General features: G+C 50.0%; 1 protein-coding gene across 2 annotated transcripts; it reads left to right on the plus strand.

Moving 5' to 3' along the window:
• Positions 1 to 3,936: 3,936 nt before the first annotated feature.
• On the plus strand, positions 3,937 to 18,866 carry Nqo1 (NAD(P)H quinone dehydrogenase 1). 2 transcript variants are annotated; one of them, XM_021632797.2, is made up of 6 exons: positions 3,937 to 4,094; positions 10,758 to 10,922; positions 10,993 to 11,123; positions 14,703 to 14,816; positions 16,130 to 16,231; positions 17,944 to 18,866. In XM_021632797.2, exons 1-6 carry the CDS (start codon positions 4,088 to 4,090, stop codon positions 18,247 to 18,249), a joined length of 825 nt encoding a protein of 274 aa, XP_021488472.1. In that variant the 5' UTR covers positions 3,937 to 4,087; the 3' UTR covers positions 18,250 to 18,866. The 2 variants fall into 2 exon arrangements, with proteins under 2 accessions (XP_021488472.1, XP_021488479.1); XM_021632804.2 differs by having other exon boundaries at positions 3,954 to 4,150.
• Positions 18,867 to 21,373: the final 2,507 nt, after the last annotated feature.

The raw sequence follows: 21,373 nt of genomic DNA on the forward strand, positions 1-21,373 counted from the left end.
TGATGAAGAATAAGCCAACTGGCCGGGTGGCACTGGCTGAAGTAGTCCTGTTCTTGGGGCTGAGGCTGTGGACAGGTGCAGGATTGTCTAGACTACAGTTCAAGACCAACAACTCTGGACAACTCAGTGAGAGCTGGTCTCAAAGGGTTTGGGGATTTTTGTTTTGTTTTTCAAGACAGTTTCTCTGTGTAGCCCTGGCTGTCCTAGAACTCGCACCGTAGACCAGGCTGGTCTCAAACTCACAGCAATCCTTCTGCCTCTGTTTCCCCCTTGTATTGGGATTACAGGCATGTACCACTGCCCCAATCCTGGATAGCATATATAATATATATATATAAAATTTAATTTTATGTGCATTAGTATGAAGGTGTCAGATCCCTTGGAATTGGCATTACATATAGTTGTGAGCTGCCATATGGGTGCTGGGAATTGAACCCGGGTCCTTTGGAAGAGCAGACAGTGCTCTTAACCACTGAGCCATCTCTCCAGCACCATGGGATATCTTTTATAGACTTGCCTTTATTTATTTTTGCAATACTTAACCTTGTATAGCAGGGCCTCATGAATAACTTGGCAAGTGCTCTACCACTGTGCTATCACCCTAGCCTTAAAAAAACAAAACAAAACAAAACAAAACAAAAAAAAACGTTTTTGAGCCAGGCAGTGGGAGTGCATGTCTTTAATCCCAGCACTCGGAAGCCAGAGGAAGGTGGACCTCTGTGAGTTCGAGGCCTGCCTGTGTAGTCTACCAAGAGCAAGTTCCAGGACTGCCAAGGCTACACAGAGAAACTGTCTTGAAAACCTAGGGGCAGGTAAGATGGCTCATAGGTAAATTGATGGCTGCCAAGCCTGACAGCCTGAGTTTGACCCCTGAGACCCCCATGACACTCTCCCTCAGGCTGTTCTCTGACCTCCACTCAAGCACTGTGAAAATAAATAATGGGGAAAAAAATTTTTTTTTAATTTAAAGAAAAATCAGGACTTTGAAGCCAGCTTTGAGAATAGCAAAAAGGACAGAAGGGGAGCTAAAAAGGTGATTCAGAAATAAAGTGTTTGCTTGATATGTTCAAGGCTCTGGATTCAGGCCTTACAAGAATGAATAAAAAGATACCCTTCAAAGGAGAAAGAAAAATGGGGGGCTCACTGGGAAGCTTGAGGCAGGAGGATCAGCAGTTCAAGGTCAGCCTAGGCTACAAGATTGAGCTACAGGAGAATGTGTCTCAAAAACATAAAAAGAAGCCAGTCATGGTGGTGCCTGCCTGTGAAACCAGCACACAGCAATGGAAAGAAAGCCAGAGCTGAGATGGCCAGTGTGTCTGCACATAAGAGTCTGTGTTTGCTCCTGCACGGCACCAAAGCTTCTTATGCATGGATGCCCTTCTGTAAGCTGAGTTACTGAGATTGTAATTCTGTGAGGCACGGTGGGTACTGAGGCAGGGTGGCCTGCACATTGACTTGCTAGGAGCAAGAGGAGCCTAACGTTTACTCCCCCTCCCTATGGCCCGTGAGGTTTCAGTAAACACCAGTGGTTCAAGCCATGAGTCACTCCAGTCAAGAGGCAGGAAATGCACCCCCCAGGCTCCCCACACACAGCTTTTCCTTGGTAACAATTGAGTTCTCCTTGCCTGGAGGTCTTGTTCCTTCTGGTGAATGTACAAACAGCCTCCTTGAAGAAGACAAAGCACTGACCTACCTCGCCTTCTGTGAGCTGCAACCAAAATGTGATTTGCTACACCAGAAAAAAAAAAAATCCTTCAAGATCTATGAAGGTCATTTTAGTTGAGCTCTTGTTATAAGCCATAGGGAATGTTTTGCTGGGTATGACGGTACAGCCTGTATTCCCGGAAGCTGAGACAGAGGGTTGCAAGTTTGAGACTAGCCTAGGCTATATAGTGCGACCCTGAAAAAAAAAAAAACAAAAAAACTCTGCTGCAAATACATGAGGGTTAATTGTATGTGTTTGAGCACGGGTCCCAAACTTTCTGTGTAAGCAGGAGAGGAATGCAATCCTGAGGTCTAGGGGCACAAGGTTTTTAAAGTGGGGGGGGGGACCCCAAGCAGGGAGTTACAGGCCTTGGTGTTACATGACTGGGTAAGGGAAAGTGACTTTTGAAATGACTGGTTTACCTTAGGCGCCAAGACCATAAGCGATTCTGGCCTGGCCTTCTGGACCCATTTCCTAGCAACTGTATCTAGTGGGCAGGAAAAGGATGCAGTAAAGAGAGTTCCTTTCCCTACATGTCTGGACATGCCTCCACCTGGCTGGCCTTCACTCTGTCCTGTGCTCCAAACCCCAAACGAATACTCCAAAAACCAATTTTCAATTCTTTGGTCTCTCACTGACAGACAGTAGAGTTTCTGGGTCCTTGTAAACTGGAGTCTCAGGAGGTTTATTGTAGATAAAAGAGAGAGCATAGCCAGTGTCAGAAACATCTGGCAGATGTCCAGAGGGATGATGTCTCTGAGCTGGGCCATCTAAGGAGAATGGGCAGGGGAGAGCCAGGAGACCAGAGTAGCCAAAATGGCTGGGCTGTATGGAGAAGAATCTTGGGGTGAGGGCAGCCCAGGTGCTGGGCTTCAGAGTTCAGGGTAGGGGTCAGGGTATGCCAGCCATGCCCCTTAACAGGTAGGGACTGAGGGATGCTGGGAGAATCTGGTGGCCAGGTCAGCTTTGATGCTTTCAATAGGCACCTCTGTTAGCATAGTCCCTCCCCTTCCCCATAGCTGATTGGGAGGAAGCCCAAATGCTGGGTGATGGCTCATGCTAACATATTATTTCTCTTGCATGACATTAAAAAACAAACAAACAAACAAACAAAAACAAAACAAAACAAAAAAAACCTCTCCCTGTGTCTCTGTGTATGCACTGTACCCTGGCTGTGTCAGGCTGGATCCCCTGGAGCCGAGTTCCAAGCGGTGTGGACAGCCCTGCTAGGTGCTGGGGACTGAACGGGGTCTCTGGAAAAGCAGCCGGTTCACTCAACACCCGAGGCATCTCTCCAGCCCCCTTAGACTTAAAGACCATCTCCCTTTTGTTCTGTAGCACGACCCTCCTAGAACTCACCTGAACTCAGGGATCCACCTGCCGCTGACTCCTGGCTGCTGGGATTAAAGGCGTGGGCTACTATGCCCAAGCGTAAGTTTTACTTACTGAGATTTTTTAAAATAATTGTTTAGATTTACTTATTATTTATGCGGCGTGTCTAAATATACAGCATGCATGTACGCCTGCATGCCAGAAGAGGGCACTACAGAGGGTTGTGAGCCACCATGTGGTTGCTGGGATTTGAACTCAGGACCATTTGGAAGAACAACCAGTGCCCTTATCCTCTGAGGCATCTCTGAACTACTTCCCCGTGTTCGCTGTCTCCCCGGCCCGCTTGGCTCTAGCTTCCGGGAGGGCCACACCGGTCAGTTCCCTGTTCCCTGGCCACCACCAGGGGCGGAATTGAGGCGACCCAAGCCTATACCCGCAGGGGTCAGTCTTCGCGACGTTTCTAAGGGCAGAATCAGAACGCTGCAAAGAAGAAACCGCACACCGGGACAAGCCTCTTCCCGGGAGTCACAGTGACTTGGCGAAATCCGAGTCCCTCCTCTGCCAGCCCCACCCTTCCCTTTGCGCGCAGAGGCTACTTCCCAGGGCCGAGCAGGGACTAGCCCACACAGGTCGGGCATTTCTGTTGGAAATTTCCATTTCGTGCCCAGGAGGGCCAGGGCAGGGGGGCAGATGAGTTTACCCAGTATGTTCCCATCTCCTCAAATCCCCTCTCACCCCCCGGGTCCCAGAGGGCCCTTTTGACTTTGCCTCTGCAGGAGTCCTATCCCAGGAGTCCTAGTCCAGCCCTTAGCTGACAATAACTTCGTATCCTCTCCCCGAGAGCCCGGTTCCGGAATCCAGCCCCGCCCTCGCTGGCTTTCCCAGCTCAGTGGACAGGCCGGGGCGGGGCTCGGCCGGGTATAAAGCCTGCAAGAGCTCAGCTCGCCCAGCTTACACTCTCCCCTGCAAAGCTCCTCTGTGCCCTCCTGGCAACCAGCTGTTCAGCCAATCGGCGCTTGGCACTAAGGTTCACCCGCAATATCCGGAGCCATGGCTGGTGAGTACGGGCGCCAGCTCCAGCGTGATTCTTCCCGAGGAGGACGCGGGCTTGCTGTGAGTTAGTTTTGTTCCTTGCCTCAGGGAGGAAAAGTGAAGCGATCACCCATGGGTAACTCAAGCCATTGCTCCTTCTGTACGCCTCCCTAACAGAACTGCTTGGCCACTTTCCGCACCTTGTTTGGACTGTTTAGACATAGCCTCATGGACCCAGGTTGGCCTTAAAATTGCTGCAGAGCGAAGGGCAGCCTTCAATTTAGGGTCTTCGCGCCTCCACAGCCTAAGCGCCAGGATTACGGGTGTGCATCACCACGCCTGGTTTATATGGCACTGGAAATAGGCTTGAAAGCAGGACTTCGGACGTGATAGGCAAGCACTCTACTACCTGAGCTCCGTGCACATTCCCCGCCTAGGTCAGATAGTATTTCAGCTTTTGCTAAATATCTAAAAATGAAAACAGGCAATTTATAGGGAGTTTTGCCGGGCTTGGTGACACAGGCCTTTAATTCCAGGGCTCAGGATGCTGAGGCAGCCGGGTCTGTTTAAAGTTCGAAGCCAGCCTGGTGTACAGAGCCAGTTCCAGGACACACAGAGCTACATGATAGAGACTGTCTCAAAACAACAAGAACAGAACCTGAACAGACCAAAAAAAAAAAAATGGATTGCCAACTTAGGGAAGAAAACGGGAAGATGTAGTGATGAGGAGGGCTTGAGCTGGGAAGCAGTGTGACAGGACTGGAACCCAACTCCAGCCGGCCTGGCCCTTGAGGAGCTTCTGCTGGGACTGTGGAGGGGGAAATCTCCCTCCCCCGACACTTCGCCATCAACCCAGGGGTGAGGAAGGGGAGAGGCCCTTGGCGGTCACCACCATGCTTTTGTCTGGTTCTTGACTGGCATCTGCTGCTGTCTTGACCAGCTAAGCCGCCCAGCCTGCTTCCCAACAGAACCTCCCTCTGAGTTCGGGCAGCAGTAAGGTTCAGGCGGCTGGGGAGGGTTTTCAGCAGGCTGTGTCTGCTGTTTTCCCTTAACAAAATAATGAAGACAAAATGAAACAGAAAGGTGCTGGCAACTGTAGGCCCTAGCAGGCATCCTACTTTGCTTCCTGTTGTAGTGATAGAACACTGACCAAAAGCACCTCGGGGAGAGGGGAAGGGCGTGCTTCCTTCTACAGTTCTGGGTTCAGCACCTAGGGACGTCAAGGCAGGAACCGAAGCAGAAGAAACTCTGCTTACTGGCTTGCTCTCTGACTCTTCAGCCCATTTTTTTTGATATAACCTAGTGGCACCTTTCCAAGGGTGACACCAACCGCAGTGAGTTGGCCCTCCCACAACACTCACTAATCAAGATTAATCACTCATCAAGCCGCCACCGACATGCACACAGTCAGATGGAGGAAATCTCTTCAGCGAGCCTCAGTGAAGCTGTGAGGCCCATTGCAGAGGGCTAGGGGCCACGCCGGCATTCAGATTGGCTGGCGACCAAAAATAAGAGTAGGAGCAGTAGATGAGGATGGAGGTTTGTCTCCAGGTGGCTCTCCAGAGAGCTTCAGCTACCAACCTTTGGGGTCAGGGTTGGCGAGGATGAGAGTACCAGCTACCAGGCTCCATGACCCGAGCTCCCATCTCTGGGACTCAACAGGGAAAGAAAGAACAAACTCCGGCAGGTTCTGTCCAACACACACACACAGTAAGTAATGAAATTTAAAAGCACTTGGGAGATTGAGGCAGATGGATCTCTGTAAGTGTGAGGCCAGCCTGGTGTATATAACAAGCTCTAGAGCAGGCAAAGCTGCTCAGAGAGACTCTGTCTCAGAAAACAAAACGAACGAAAGGAAGGGGGCAGAGAGACGGCTCATTGGTTGAGCACGATGGCTGCTTTGCAGAGCATGTGGGCTTAATCCCCAGCACCCACAGAGTTGGCCTCTGACTCAGAGATCCATGTCTGTCTCCCAAGTGCTGGGATTAAAGGCTTTCACCACCACGCCCGGCCAAAAATTAGTTCAGGCTCCACAGTAATGAATCCCCAGTTAACAATGGCACAGCTGAGAGCTTGGTTTCTGATCATTTCAGGGGTGAGTGGCCTGGGAATCAAGCACAGGTGCAGGGGAGGAGCAAGAGTGACCCGTTTCAGGGTTCATGGAACAATGAACAACCTGTCGATTGGGGAGCAAGAGGTGCTGGCAAAACCGTGCCAGGGCTGTGGGGCTGGCTCAGTCCTAGAGGGTGTGGGGCTTCAGATTGCTTCTCCAGCATCAAACCAAAAACAGACTCGCAGTTACTAGAATCACCAGCTCCGGTGAGATGCAAAGCAGAAGCTGGTGTTGCCCAGAAGGGCTGACAGGAATTCCTGGTGCATTTCAGAACTCAGCCCAGAAGGGCTGACAGGAATTCCTGGTGCATTTCAGAACTCAGCCCAGAACAAACATTGAGGTCTGTAATCATCCTGGAAGTGATTTCTGTTCGTGAAATAATTCAAATGAAAACCAGAGGCTGGAGAGGTGGTTGGGTTATCATTTGCTGCGTAATCCTGAGGACCAGAGTTCAGATTGCAGCACCCACTGAGCAAGCTCAAGCCAGGCACCCCACAAATGCCAGTAACTCTAGCTCCAGGGGTTCATTGCCCCCTTCTGGCCTCCAGTAGAAGCTGCATACAAATGACACATACACAAAAATAAATCCTAAAATAAAAAGTTACTTAACACCAGCCCAAGAAACTGTACTTAGAGCACTCAGAGAGTCCTTTTGTAACTTCGTCGCCATCCTGGTAAGGGTATCAGCATGGTGATTTTCTAGGGAGATGATTTTCCCGTAGGTGGCCAATTAAATAGGCCAACATTGGTGGTGGTGGTAGCCATTGCTTCGGAGGTGCACACCTTTAATCCTGGCACTCAGGCTATATAGTGAAACTGTCTCACACACACAAACAACCCCACAAAACCCAAAATGCCAACATCATTAGACACTAATTTCTCACTGACGCAGAATGCTTGCTTTATGCTTCTCCGTCCATCCCTTCCTTCCGTTTCCCTTTTAGGCTTCACTTGGTTTTAGAGTGGTGTGTGCGTGCATGCCTGTGTGTATGTGTAAGTGAAGGTGCCTCAACATTTGTGTGAAGATCGGAGGACCACACTGTCGGCTGTTTTTCATGCCCTTCTGAGGACTTGTCTTTTTCGACCTGGGATTTGAGTTGCTTAAACAATGGGTAGTTCTGCAGTCTCACGCTGCAGGCAAGCTTACCTCAGTCTCCTTGTATAAGTTCACACCCAGGGTGCAAGTTTACGCTCAGTCTACACTCTACAAGGGGACGTTCAGTTTGTACAAGAGTGTCACAGAGAGAGCGGTGATCCCAGGAAGGCCAAGTGTAGGAAAACATGTAAATAAATGCCAGGAAGCATGTGCTAAATATCAACGGGGCAGCCCTCTCCTGGAAGGTTCTCGGGCCAGTCCGGTCTAAACACAGTTGCCTGGCCTATAAGAGTCCATCTGGGTAAGCACGAGAGCAAGGCAGAGGCCATGTCCAGATGCAGGGTCCCCCGAGGACAGCACTCGGCATCTCCTTTACCAGATTGGGTTCTATAGCTGTGTTCCAACGGCCCATGAGAATAAACACATCTTATAACTGAATGCGAACGTTTGTCCCGGGAGACCCGATGTCCAAGAGCAATCCAGGGAACACATGGACCTGAGGTAAACGGCCCTGTGCCTTTCAGCCAGGAGCCTCTCACAGCTCCCGGAGGCATTACCCGCTGTGCTCACACTCTCTTCCTGAGGCTCTGACAGCCTTGCTGCTCTCCCAGCCCCTTCCCATCCTTATTAGCTACCTCTCACAGCTGTGACCTGGCAGAGTTGGGAGCCTGTGGTAGAGAGCCCTCACCCATGGCAGACGGGGAGAGGAGCACCAGAGGGCCAGTTCACAGACACACCGCAGTGACTCACTTCTTCCAGCCGCCCTCACCTGGGCCCCCAACCCTCTGTGCTCAGAGTTCTGCCACCTTCTAGAGTAGCACTGTCGTCTGGGGACTCGGCCCGGAGGGACTTTTTATTGTTTTGAGACAGGCCCAGTTTTGCACCTCAGGCTGGTGGGAACCTCCTGCTTCTGCCTCTCAAACGCTCGGATTTACAGACAGGAACACCTAGACCTAGCTGTGAGCCGTTTCATGTTCAAATCCTAGTAAGTGGAAGCCAGAACCAACGCATGCAGAACTGAAGCTGGACTCAAGTGCTCCTCTCAGTCATGGGCACTTTTATTTACAGCTGCAGTGGACATGATGCTACAAGGATAAGGACCTGAGCTGAGGTCCCAGAACCCATGCTTTGTTGTTACTGTTTTAAAGAGACCAGGTATGGCAGGCAGCATGTGCTTATAGTCTCAGTGTGGGGAAACAGAGTCAGGAAAGTCCCTGGGCTTGCCGGCAGCCGGCCTGGCCTACTTGGTCATTTCCAGGCTAGTGAGAGACCAGGTTTCAAACAGGGTAGAAGGTGCCTGAGGAATGACCCCAAAGTTGCCCTCTGGCCTCCACATGTGTGTACTCACACATAAACGCAGACATGCACACACACACTGGAATTTAATCACTGTGGGGACATATTAAGAGGAAGAACTAAATGGGACATTAATGTGGTGACTGGAGTGGGCCGGGAGATCCCAGCGTTTGTAAGGTAGACGTAGGAGGATCAGAGGTTCGAGGTTATCCTCTATTACATAATGAGTTTGAAGCTAGCCTTGGCTACATGAGACCCTCTCTCACAGGGTGAGAGGTGGTTGGGTCAAAATGGCTCTGTCCTCAGAAATGATCTGTGGATTTGTGTGTGGAGAGATTGTTTTAGACTTGGGGGGTGTTATAAGAGCCGGTGTGGTTCTGTCTGGGATCTGCCCCTCTAGCCTTGTGTTGCCCGGTGCTATCTTAGGACTCTTCAGAGTTCCATCCTCAAGAAGGCCTGTGCCAGGTGGCTGCCTCTTCCCAACTCCTAGTGCGAACTGAATAAACCTTCCTTTTTTTGTAACCATCTAGTCTGTGGTGTTCAGTTGTAGCAACAGTAAGCAGGGCAGTTTGAATAAGAATGGCCCCCGGAGGCTCATATATTCGAACATGTAGTCAGTAGGGAGTGGCACTGTTTGAATGGATTAGAAGGATTTGGAAGGATTGGAAGGAGGTGTGGCCTTGTTGGAGGAAGTATGTCACTTCGGGGTGGGCTTTGAGGTTTCAGTCGCCCAAGTCAGGCCCTCTGTTGCCCCCTCTTTCTCTTCCTGTGGATCAGGATGTAGTTCTCAGCTACCGTTCCAGTGTAGCAAGTGACGCCATGCTCCCTGTCGCGGTGGTAATGGACTAACGCTCTGAAACTATAAGCCGGTCCCAGTTAAATTCTTCCTTTTATAAGAGTTGCCTTGGTCTCTTCACTGCAACAGAACGGTCACTGAGACAGTGGGTGAACTAATACAGATGGGTTCCAGTAACCTCCGCTCATCCTTCTTCCCTCATGGTGCCCGGCTCCCTGGTTGCTGAAGCTTTGCTGGTCCGACCAGATAGAAGAGCTGCAGTCAGAGGTGCTCTAAAATCCGAATCCTCTTTAAATGCTGCTAAGGACAGAGCCAGGAGCTAGGCAAGCATTCTGCCATGAGTTATACTCTCAGCCTTATGGTTTTTTTTTTTTTCTGTAATTTTTGGAACAGGGCATTTTCAGGCTTTCTGAGGCCACATCTACCCCTCAGTGTGCCCTTTCTGTCCCTTTGCTGTAATTTTTTTTTCTCTGTGCATGTGCTGTGTGTATGTTTCCTCACTCCCAATAAACACCTTTCTTCAACTGCAAAATAAAATAAAAATAAATAAAAAAATTTGGGACAGGGTTTCCATATGAAGTCCTGGCTGGCCTCAAACATGGAGAGCCACCTGCCTGCCTCTGTCTCCTAAGTGTCAGGATTAAAGGTGTGCACCTGGCATTTTGGGAAACTTTGTTTTGTTTTGTTTCTGGGGACAGGATTTCTTGGATGTAGCTCTGGCTGTTCTTGAACTAGCTCCGTAGATCAGGCTGGCCTTGAACTCACAGAGATCCACTTGCCTCTGCCTTCCAAGTGCTGGGATTAAAGGCATGAGCCACTACCACCCAGGAAACTTTTTTTGGGTGCTGACATGATGTTCAAAATATTTTGGATTTTGGAGCCTTCTGGACTTCAGATTTTTTTTTTTTTAAGATTCTTTTTTTTTTTTTTTTTTATGTATATGAGTGTTCTATCTGCATTTTCACCTGCCAGAAGAGGGAATCATTTCACATTATAGATGGTTGTGAGCCACCATGTGGTTGCCGGGAATTGAACTCATGACCTTTGGAAGAGCAGGCAGTGCTCTTAACCGAGGAGCCATCTCTCCAGCCCCTGAACTTCAGATTTAAAAAAAAAAAAAAAATTAATTACATTTAGTGCATGTGTGTGTGTCTGTGTGCTTAGTCCATCTGGAGGTCAGGATAACTGCAGAGGCTGGCTCTCTCCTTCCACCACCGGGGATTTTCCTCAGTTCCTCTGGCTTGGCAGCAAGAGCCTTTCCCTGCTGAGCCACCTCACCACCCTGAACTGGTCTCCACTCTGAAAAACGAGGGTGGGAAACCTGTCTAGTCCCACGCAGAAAATCCCATTTTGATTTTCTTTCCGTGTCTCACATATCTCTCATCAGTGAGAAGAGCTCTGATTGTATTGGCCCATTCAGAGAAGACGTCGTTCAACTATGCCATGAAGGAGGCTGCTATAGAGGCTCTGAAGAAGAAAGGGTGGGAGGTGGTTGAATCTGACCTCTACGCTATGAATTTTAACCCCCTCATTTCCAGACAGGACATCACAGGTAAGAACTGTTTCTCTTCATTGACAGCAGACCCTGTGACCCAGCCTCAATCCCTCTTTCCTCCCAACAGGTAACCTGAAGGACTCTGAGAACTTTCAGTATCCTTCTGAGTCAGCTCTAGCATATAAGGAAGGCCGCCTGAGCCCAGATATTGTGGCCGAACAGAAAAAGCTGGAAGCTGCGGACCTTGTGATATTTCAGGTATGGCTGGGACAGGACTCATAAGAGAGCTGTGCCTGGGGCGTTTGTCATTATTGTCCTAGATCCGCTTGCATTCTCTCTTGACTATGTAATGTCAGTCAGAGAATGTGCAGTTGAGCTGATGTGTTCTGTGTGTGTGTGTGTGTGTGTGTGTGTTACTCTTCATGCCTGGAGGACAATAATCAGGAGTTGATTCTCTTCTCCCACAGTACAGTCCTGGGGATAGAATTCAAGGCCTCAGGCTTGCTGGCAAGTTCCTTTATCTGTTGACAGTCCCCACTTTGGTTCTTTGAGACGGTCTTGCCATGCAGCCCCGTCTGGCTTGGAACTCACTCTATAGAACAGGCTGGCTTGGGAACAGGCTGGGAGTACTGGTGTGCCGACACGCCTGGCCCTGGCACACTTTGTTGGACTATTTTTATGAGTCGGGGTCTGGCTCTGCAGTTTAGGGTATCCTGGAACTCCTGATCCTCCTGCCTCTGTGTCCTCAGTGCCGGGACTACATTAGACTTGGCATGTACAATACGCTTTACACGGCTCCAAAGATGGCACAGAAGTTTCCAGCTTTTCTCCCAGGGTACCCAGTGAGCAGCCTCTCCGTGTGGGTGTTCCTAAAGATTATCCTTCTGCCCCTTCCTCATCCGGGACAGTTCTCGAGGCAACAGTGTCTTCCCCGCATGTTCAGCACCCCGGCCACGTGGCTGACGCTGCTGGGGGTTTTCTTCTCCACGAGGCAATGGCGCCTCTCAGCAGATGGGCTGAGGAATTAGGTGCGCCCCCACCCTCGTGCTGGGATTATAGGCATGCACCATCCAGTTTGTGTGGTGCTGAGGGTCGAACCCAGGCCTTCAGACATGCTAGGACAGTGCCCTAGCCCTGTGTCACCCTGGACAGCCAAGGCAGCAGCAGGAGTGGCTTCCAGTTCCTGTCTCCTGTCTGGTTCCATGTTTTAGACTTAGAAGTACCCGTGCGAGCCTCACGTTGATCTTCCACAGGCCAAGGCCGTGAAAGACACGTACGCAGTGGTGGAAGATAGCAGCGCGTTTAAGGAGAGCGTGAGCACACCTGACCCAGCCAGCTTCAGTCCCATATATATATATATATATATTTTTTTTTTTTTTTCTTTCCTCTTGTTATAAACTTGACCTCCGAGCTGAGTATGGTCTACCCTAACACTGGAGAAATGAAGGCAGGGGGAGCAGGAGTTCAGGGTTAGCCCTTCAAGGCTAGCAAGTTCAGAGCTAGCCTGGTCTCTGTGAAACTATGCCTTTTTGTTTGTTTTTTGAAATAGGGTTTCCTTGTGCACAGGGCTCTGGCTGTCCTGGAACCCACTCTGTAGATCAGGCTGGCCTTGAACTCACAGAGATCTGCCTGCCTCTGCCTCCTGAGCGCTAGAACTAAAGGTGTGAACCACCATCACCTTTAAAAACAGATAATATCCGGGACCTCTGCAGCCTTTTTACTTTAGGTCAGAAACCCTTTGAAAGTGGGAGGAAGCTGCTCAGCTCTAAAAATTATTTTTTGTCGTTGTTGTGTTACATTTATATATACGTGTGTGTGTGGAGGCCAGAGGTTAGAATCCTAACCATCTCCTTGGAGACAGGGTCTCTTGTTGGCCTGGAGCTCACCAATTCAGCTAGGCTGGCTAGTCAGAGATCCCCAGGAATTCACCTCTTTGGACCTCCCCATGACTAGATTAGAAACACGCTGACCACACCCAGCTTTTCACACGGGTACCTGGGAATTGAACTCAAGTACTCGTGAGACCAACTCTTTACAGACTGAGCCTTCTCTCCAAGGCCCACAAATCCTGCCTTAGTCCTGGTTTCCTTCCTGCTTGTGTTCATGAGCTTTGAATCATGTGTTGAGGAGAGTAAACACTAGAACAGACTCGGCTCCGCTTTTCCTGGGACCAGAGGGCAGGTGAGATGGTGTTTTGAGGAGCTGGGGAGGAGTGCGCTCTGAGGGGCTTCGTTTATTCTAGATGATAGGATCGTGGATCTGTGTGCACACACACCTGCTACCACAAGCTCGTGGGAGAACATTTGGTCATTGCTCACGGAAGCAAACCTGCCTGCCGTCCACGCCACGCCACTTGGCCGTGGCTACCAGCTAGATTTCATGGAAATGGCTCTTATTTGCATGCAGCCTTATTCAGACCCAGCCAGTGTCTGTAGGTCTGTAGTTCTTGTTCTTTTTTGTTTTTTTTTTTTTTCTGAGACAGAGTTTCTAGATGTAGACCAGGTTGACATCCCAACTCAGAGATCCGCCTGCCTCTGCCTCCAAAGTGCTGGGATTAAAGGTTTGTGCTGCCGCCGCCACCACCACCACCAGGCTTTTTGGTTGTTTTTCTTTTAATCAAGAATTTTTTTAAAAACTTTTTTATGCAAATGATATTTGCCAGCGTGTGTACTGAGTGCATGCAGTGCCTCGGGGTGGAAGAGGGTGTCAGAGCCTCTGGGACTGGAGTTAGATTATCGGAAGTCATGAGCAGCAGGTGCTCCTAACTGCCGAGGCCTCTCTCCAGCCCCGGTGTTGGCAGTTTTTAAGAGGGAGAAAAAGAGAGAGCCGAGCTGGCTGGCCAACCAAGGATAGAGTTTTCTCTTTGTTATTCTGAGTCAAGTACTATCTATGACTCTATATTAGTCCTACATATAACACTAATATAAATAGGATATAGTTTTCTTTAGTTTTGTTTGTTTTGAGACAGGGTCTCCCTGTGTAGCCCTGGCTGACCTGGATTCATGATGTTGAACAAGCTGGCCTAGAACTCACAGAGAGCTGGGATTAAAGGTGTGGGCCACCACGTCTGACAGAGTATGCGAGCTGTGTGTGTGTGAGTGGGTGTGTGTAGGTGTGGGCGCCTGTGAGGACCAGAAGCAGGTGTTGGGTCCCTTGGAGCTGGAGTTCTGAGCCACTGGATGTGAATGCTGGGGCTGAGCCTGGTTCTTCTGGAAGAGAAGTACGTGCTCCTCACCTGTGAGCCTTCTCTCCAACCCTGTATTTCTTTTCATTTGTTGTTGTTTTATGACTAGGCCTCAGCGTATAGTTGTGGCTGACCTGGAACTCGCTGTGTAGACTAGGCTGGCCTCAAACCTGAACTGCCTCTGCCTTCCAAGTGCTAGGACTATTTTTGAGACGGTCTTACTCTGCTGTCTGCTTTGAGCTTCGAACTCAGAGCCTCTCAGTCCCAGCCTCCCGAGCTGCTGGGATTGTGCTTGCTTAGCCCCATGCCCATTGTATTTCTACTTGTTTTCTTGCTTTTTTGAGATGGTCTTGGTACATAGCCCAGGCTGGCCTTGATCTCTTGTCTCTTTTGGCCTCCTGAGTTTCAGCCTAACTGGTGCTCACTCCACACCCAAGCAGTTCATCCTGAGGGAGCAAGGCACGCCCCCCTGGCCACCCCCACCCCGTTTTGCTAAAATGTGTTAACTTTTCCAGAGGAAGTGACATGGGCCAAAGTGCCCTGTGGTGACACTGTGGACAGTTGCTTAGCACCGAAGCTCCTCTTGGCCACAGGGGGAAGGGAGGGTGGGGGAGGCCCCTGGCCTGACCTCATGGATGCCTTCTGCCCCACAGTTCCCAATGCACTGGTTTGGAGTGCCTGCCATTCTGAAAGGGTGGTTTGACAGAGTGCTCGTTGGAGGATTTGCCTTCACGTATGCCACCATGTATGACCAGGGCCCTTTCAAGGTAGGTGACCCGCTGGGCATTTCCTGGGTAGATTCTGCCCCGAGAGCATGGCTAAGAGCAGGGAGGGGGCACTGTGTGGTTCTTATAAATCGAATGACACGATGCCTTGGATTTGTCTGATTTTTTTTTTCACATCTACATATTTTTTTATTTTATGTAGATGGGTGTTTTGCCTGCTTGGCTGTCTGTGTACCACATGTGTCCCAGGAGTCCAGAAAAGGGGGTCAGCACTTTCTGGAACTGGGGTTACGAGACAGTTGCGAGCGGCCGAGTGGGTGCTGAGGACTTGAACCTGGGTGTTCGGGAGAGCATCTCTCCAGACCGCTGTTTATTCACGTAGGAGTGTAGCCCAGGCTAGCCTGGAACTCGCTCAGAGAGCTCCACCTGTCTCTGCCTCCTGGGTGCTGGGGTTGAAGGTGCGCGCCGCTCTGCTTGGCTCATCTGGTAACCTCTGAGGTGTAAGCCCTGTGCAGACACAGCCACCAGTACCACCAAAGCAGCGACACCGCTTACACTGACTGGGACAGCCTGAACTCCCGGCCACAGCCCAGTGTGGGTTCCTTGGCTAGTCGCTGTCTTTCTTTCTTTTTTAATGTATTTATTTTTACAGTGTTCTGCCTGCACATGTGCCCACACACCAGAAAGACGGCACCGGATCTCACTATAAATGGTTACGAGCCGCCATGTGGTTGCTGGGAATTGAACTCAGGACTGTTGCAAGAGCAGCTAGTGTTCTTAACCTCTAAGCCATCTCTCCAGGCTGACATGTCCATTCTTTTGATATCTTTTGATATTGTGACAATACTGTCATCTGCAAAGTTCACACTTGAGAACTGCTTGTGTTACAGAAAAAGTCTCTTTTTTTTCTTTTTTTTTTTTTACACACACACACACACACACACACACACACACAACCTCCTAATGTTGTTTAGCCCTGGCTGTCCTGGAACTCTCTCTGTAGACCAGGCTGGCCTCAAATTCAGAGATCCTCCTGCCTCTGCCTCTGCCTCTGCCTCTGCCTCCCCAGCACTGGGATTAAAGGCGTGCGCTACCCATGCGCGGTTATCTCCTGAAGTTTTAAGTGCGTTTATGATTTGTGCTGTGGTCATGGCTCTGCGCAGCCACATGCTGGTCACGGCCTTAATTGGGACATTGTGCAGAGTCACGCTGAGGCCGCAGAGGAGCCGAACAAAGCCTGAAGTAATAGCACCAATAGGGTGGACTCATCCGTCCCTCTCCCTGGGGCTTCCTTTAGTTCATTAACTCACCGGGGCCCAGGAGAGGAGGGGGTGACACTTGTTTTTCTCTTTCAGAATAAGAAGACCTTGCTCTCCATCACCACTGGGAGCAGCGGCTCCATGTATTCCCTTCAGGGTATCCACGGGGACATGAACGTCGTTCTCTGGCCAATCCAGGTAGCTTGTGGGTGAACCCCCAGGGAGTTTGTTAGCCGAGCTCTCCTTGGAGCTCAAACCTGTAGACAGTAGTGGAAAGCTGACCCACCGGTGTGAGAAGGAGAAGCTGGCATCGGCACGGCAGCGCCCACGCTTCCTCCGAGAGCTTATGAGATGAGTTGGCGTGCATGGTCAAACAGTCTCTCCTAAGCAAGGTGCACCCAGCCCTCAGCACGCGGAGCCAAGGCCTTGGCTCATTCCAGTCTTCCTGGAATTGTATCTGCAGCCCCAGAACATTTTCATATTTTTAAAAAAAGAGTGTGTGTGTCACAGGACAACTTTCGGGAGTCAGTTCTCACCTTCCGCCTGTTGATGCCAGGGTTCCCCTGTCTGTCTCAGGACTGTGTACTTGGCCTTTGAGCTTCCTGGCAGCTCCCCATCTCTGCCTTCCATTTTGCCTTGGCATTTTGGGAGACAGATTCCTGCCACTGCATTCACGCGCGTGCGTGCGTGCGTGCGTGCGTGTTTGAGATAGGGTTTCTCTGTGTAGGCCTGGCTGTCCAGGCTGGCCTTGAACTCAGAGATCCGCCCGCCTCTGTCCCCGAGTGCTGGGATTAAAGGCGTGCACTGCCACCGCCCGGCTGCATTCACTTTTTCACCTGAGTTCCGGGCCCTAACTCACTTCATCAGCTCTGCAATGCTAGTTCCTTTACTCATGGGGGCCATCTCCCCAGTCCTTTAATTTTTTTTTAAAAAGGGGTTCTCATTAGGAAGTTCAAGGGTAGCCTTCAACTTATGGCAGTTCTCCTGCCTCAGCCTGTTAGATGCTGGGTTGAAGGCTCCCTGGGACAAGGTATGAACCATGTTCACTCAGCTCGTCCTAGAGGTGGGCCTCGGGTCCTCAGGACTGGGGCTGGAGAGGAGAGTGAGTGTGGTGGGCACTGGACTGATCTTTTCGTAAAGTCTGAGCCCAGCGTGTGGAGAGGCAGAAAATGCACATCCTGCCCGGAGGAGCCAGTGCCAAGGCGCAAGGGCTCTCCCTGATGGAATAGGACTTGGCAGCTCTTTTGGCAGAGGACCCATGTTGGCACGCTTTCAAGCTTTTATTCATTCAGAGAAAAGCTCCGCCAGGGAGGCCACACAAGATCACAGCATCGAGGGAGGGAGGGCAGAGGGGGGAGGGAAGGGAGTGTGTCAGTCCCCCCGGGGACCATCTCTCCAGCCCCTTGATTTAACTTTTATTTTATGAGTTTTGTCTGGTGTTACGTCTGCGTGCTGAGTGGATGAAGTGTTGGGGGAAGCCGGAGGACATTGGATCCCCTGGAACAGCGGTTGTGTTACAGATGGTTGTGAGCCACCATATGGGCGCTGGGAATCAAGCCCAGGTCTTCCGGAAGACCAGGCAGTGCCCTTAATCACTAAGCTATCCCTCCAGCTGCAAACTTTAAAAAAAAATTTCTATTTATTTTATTGCTCTCTGTGTACAGGCTCCACTTACGTGGGTGCCCATAGAGGCCAGGAAAGGTCATCCAGCCCCTTAGAGCTGGAGTGACAGGGGCTTGAGAGTCAATGCACGTGGGTGCGTGGGTGCTTGGAACCACGCGTGGGTTCTCTGAAAGAACATCAAACCTTAACCACTGGGCCAGCTCCCTGGCCCCAGACCGACCCCTGGAGCTCATTGACAGTGCCGATGACGCCCCTGTGACCTACCTCCGTGTTCTGTGTCTCTCCAGAGCGGCACCCTGCATTTCTGTGGCTTCCAGGTCTTAGAACCCCAGCTGGTGTACGGCATTGGCCACACCCCTCCCGATGCCCGGACGCAGATCCTGGAAGGATGGAAGAAACGTCTGGAGACTGTCTGGGACGAGACACCACTCTATTTCCCTCCAAGCAGCTTGTTTGACCTCAACTTCCAGGCAGGATTCTTACTGAAAAAGGAGGTTCAAGAGGAGCAGGAAAATAGAAAATTTGGCCTTTCTGTGGGCCATCACTTGGGCAAGTCCATTCCGGCTGACAACCAGATCAAAGCTAGAAAATAAGATTGTTTTTATCCTAACATGTGGTTAAACCTACGTATCTTCTCTTCCAGCTTCCCTGACTGGCTTTCTTTTTTCCCTTTATTCCACAAGAATAGGAGAAGAAGTAGGCTCTCGCCTCCGACATTTTTGGATAGGTCTATCATCGAGTGCTTGTAGGGTTGCCGACAGCCATATGAACCGCATCGGATTAGACGCCACAGGTGGCCTGGGCTGTGAAGCAGGGAGAGGTGGAAGCAAGCTGGGACACACTCTCCCGTGTCGTCTCTGCAGGATGGCCCCTTCACTTAGGGCTAGCCCTGGCTACGTGGCATCCAACTCCCCAGCGACTTGTTTCTCTTAATTACCCCTCGGTGGTTTAGGGCAGAAGGGAATTTGCTCAAAGAAAACAATGGCTGAAGGACCAGCTTGTTTGGTAGTTAGCGAGCTAGAGCCTGCTTATGCCTCATCCTGGTTTCAATTAGTGTGCCCGGACTGGCGTGCCTTCCAGGGGAATTGGTCTCCAGCTCTTCTCTGTCTTGCACACAGCACGCCCAGGTCCTGGGAAGTGAATACTGAAACAGGTCTCTGTCTTATTCTTCCATCCCCCTCCCCCAAATAAATGAACACATTTGATGGTGGTGCATGCCTTAACCCCTTCACTACTTAGAATCAATAGCCTCCTACTGACACGGACAGGTGGCTCAGCAGCTAAGAGCATTTGTTGCCCTTGCAGAAAACTTACATAGAGACGAACAGCCGTGTCGAGCTCCAGTCCCAAAGGATCCAGCGCCCTCTTGTGGCCTGTGCAGGCACCACATGCACACGGCGCACAGCCGTACACTCAGAGATGAGTGTACGCATAAAATCCTAAATATCAAAACAAAGCCAGCCTTCCACCCACACAAGACAGTTGGAGTTACCCAAACATCCGGAAGGTTTTTCTGCAATATTGGGAAATCGATGACATTCCTTGTTCGTTCAGTCCTTTTTTTTCCAGACAGGGTTTCTCTGCGTAACCCTGGCTATCGAGGTGGACTCGAACTCACAGCGATCCGCCTGCCTCTGCCTCCCCAAGTGCTGAGATCACAGGTGTGCACTGCCATACCTTGCCTCCTTCATTATTAAGCATCTGTTTTATTTTTACTTCTGAGTGTTGTGTCTGTGTACCTGAGGGTTTCTGGACACACGTGTACAAGTAACCACAAATGCCGGGAGAGGGCCTTTCCTGCACCCAGAGCTGGAGTTACAGGTGGTTGTGAGCCACAAGTGGGTGCTGGGAACCAAACTCAGGTCCTTTGGAAGAGCAGCAAGTGCTCTAAGTGATGGAACTATCCACTCCAGCCTTGATGTATTCATTTTAAGGAGATGTTTGGATCTCATGCAGGTCTTACGGGAATAATTTTCACACTGTGTGTGCGTTTTGCAAATGTTAAGGAAGCATTCTACTGCTGAACTACATTCTCATTTCCCAATCTTGGCGTAGGATTAAGTTTGATTTCGATGTGCATGCACATGTGGGCGTGAGTGCCTATGGGGAGTTCAAAGCTGAGCTCTACTTGGATCCTCAGCTAGAATAACAAGGGCTCTTAGATGCTGAGCCACCTTCCTCACCCCTGCCCCAGTTTCAGTTCTTGAAATGTAAGCCAGGCACATTGGTGGCACATGACTGTCATCCCAGCACTCAGGAGACTGAGGCACGGGGGTCAGATGGTTAAGGTCATCCTGAGCTACATACTGAGTTTGATGCCATCTTGGGCTACTTGAGACCCGGTCTCTAGAAATAAATCTTGAAGTTTATTTGGAAGAGATAATTTCAAGGAGACTACAGTTTGCCCTCTTGTGGCAAATGGCAAGAAAAGGTACAAAACTAGGTGGGTAGGACATTTGTAGACCCGACAGTGCTGGATGCTTTGGGATTATTTTTTAACAAATCATTTCACAAATGATTTAACAAATTAAAAATCAATTCACAAATTGATTTTTCACAAATCAATTCCCTGGTAGCAGGCTGATTTAGTCAGGGTTCTCCAGAGGAACAGAACTTCAGGAATGAAGATGGATGGATGGATATATAAAGGGGATGTATTAGGATGGCTCACAGGCTGTGGTCCAGCTACTCCCAACAATAGCATCTACCAACAGAAGGTCCAAGAATCCAGTAGTTGATCAGTCTATGAGGCTGGATGTTATTCCCACGGGGTGAGAATGAGACCACTACCAAAAGTTTTCAAGCCAAAAACTGAAGCAAGCTATAATTAAATACTGGCCAGGTGGATGGGCTCTGGCCGGGTCTGGTCTAGGGTTCTCATGAAATGGCCATGAGTCTCATTTTTGCAGAGGCTTAAAAAGGCAACCCCATCGTGCTATCATATTTTCCGTCACACGATCAGGCACAACTGGTCCAGCTGAGTCAACCAAACTTGTTTAAGGGAGTGAAAACACATGGCTAGTTCTCTCCCATAACAGCAGCTTCTGATACTTCAGGAAGTATCTGTCCTCAAGCAAGGGGCTTATGGGTCAGAGATATTTTTGTTTCATAAATCTCTTAGGCACAGTAACTGAAACTTAAAACCTAACATTGGCTCTTACACCATCTCAGAGGTTCTTCAGTATATACCACAATTCCAAAGGGGTAGGCTATAATGCCAGTGAAGGCATGGACTTGAGAGCCAACAGGAGCCAAGCCAGCCTCTTCCTTCCCTGTCCTTATGCAGACAGCCAGCAGAAGGTGTGGCCCAGATTGATGGGGGACTTTCCCACCTCAAAGATCTGGATTAGAAGTGGCTCTTCCCATCTCAAATGATTTAATTAAAAAATCCTCACGGGTGTGTGCCCAGCCACTTGAGTTCATCGGCCACTTGAGTTCATTCCAGATGCCACACACTCGGAAGGAGGATCTCCTGAGAGACCAGATTCAGTAATGAATGATGGCCAGGAGTAGGTAAGGTGATGTAGCCTGGTCTGGCCCAGTGCAGCTGCTTTGTATTGAGTGGCTATCGAATCACCTATCCCTGGTACCTACATGGTGGAAGGAGAGACCTGACTACTGAAAGCTATGCTCTGATCACACATGTGCATATGAGCTTGAGAAAATGCATGCACACACATGTGCAAACATTCAAATAAATAATGTAAAATAAGATGT

Source organism: Meriones unguiculatus, chromosome 10 (assembly GCF_030254825.1).
Source record: "Meriones unguiculatus strain TT.TT164.6M chromosome 10, Bangor_MerUng_6.1, whole genome shotgun sequence".
Taxonomy (NCBI): Eukaryota; Metazoa; Chordata; class Mammalia; order Rodentia; family Muridae; genus Meriones; species Meriones unguiculatus.

What these genes read in the sequence shown, in the direction of transcription:
- Nqo1 (XM_021632797.2), top strand. An exon ending in CGGACCTTGTGATATTTCAG is followed by an intron (nt 11,124 to 14,702) that starts GTATGGCTGGGA and finishes TCTGCCCCACAG; the next exon opens with TTCCCAATGCACTGGTTTGG. An exon ending in TCGTTCTCTGGCCAATCCAG is followed by an intron (nt 16,232 to 17,943) that starts GTAGCTTGTGGG and finishes GTGTCTCTCCAG; the next exon opens with AGCGGCACCCTGCATTTCTG.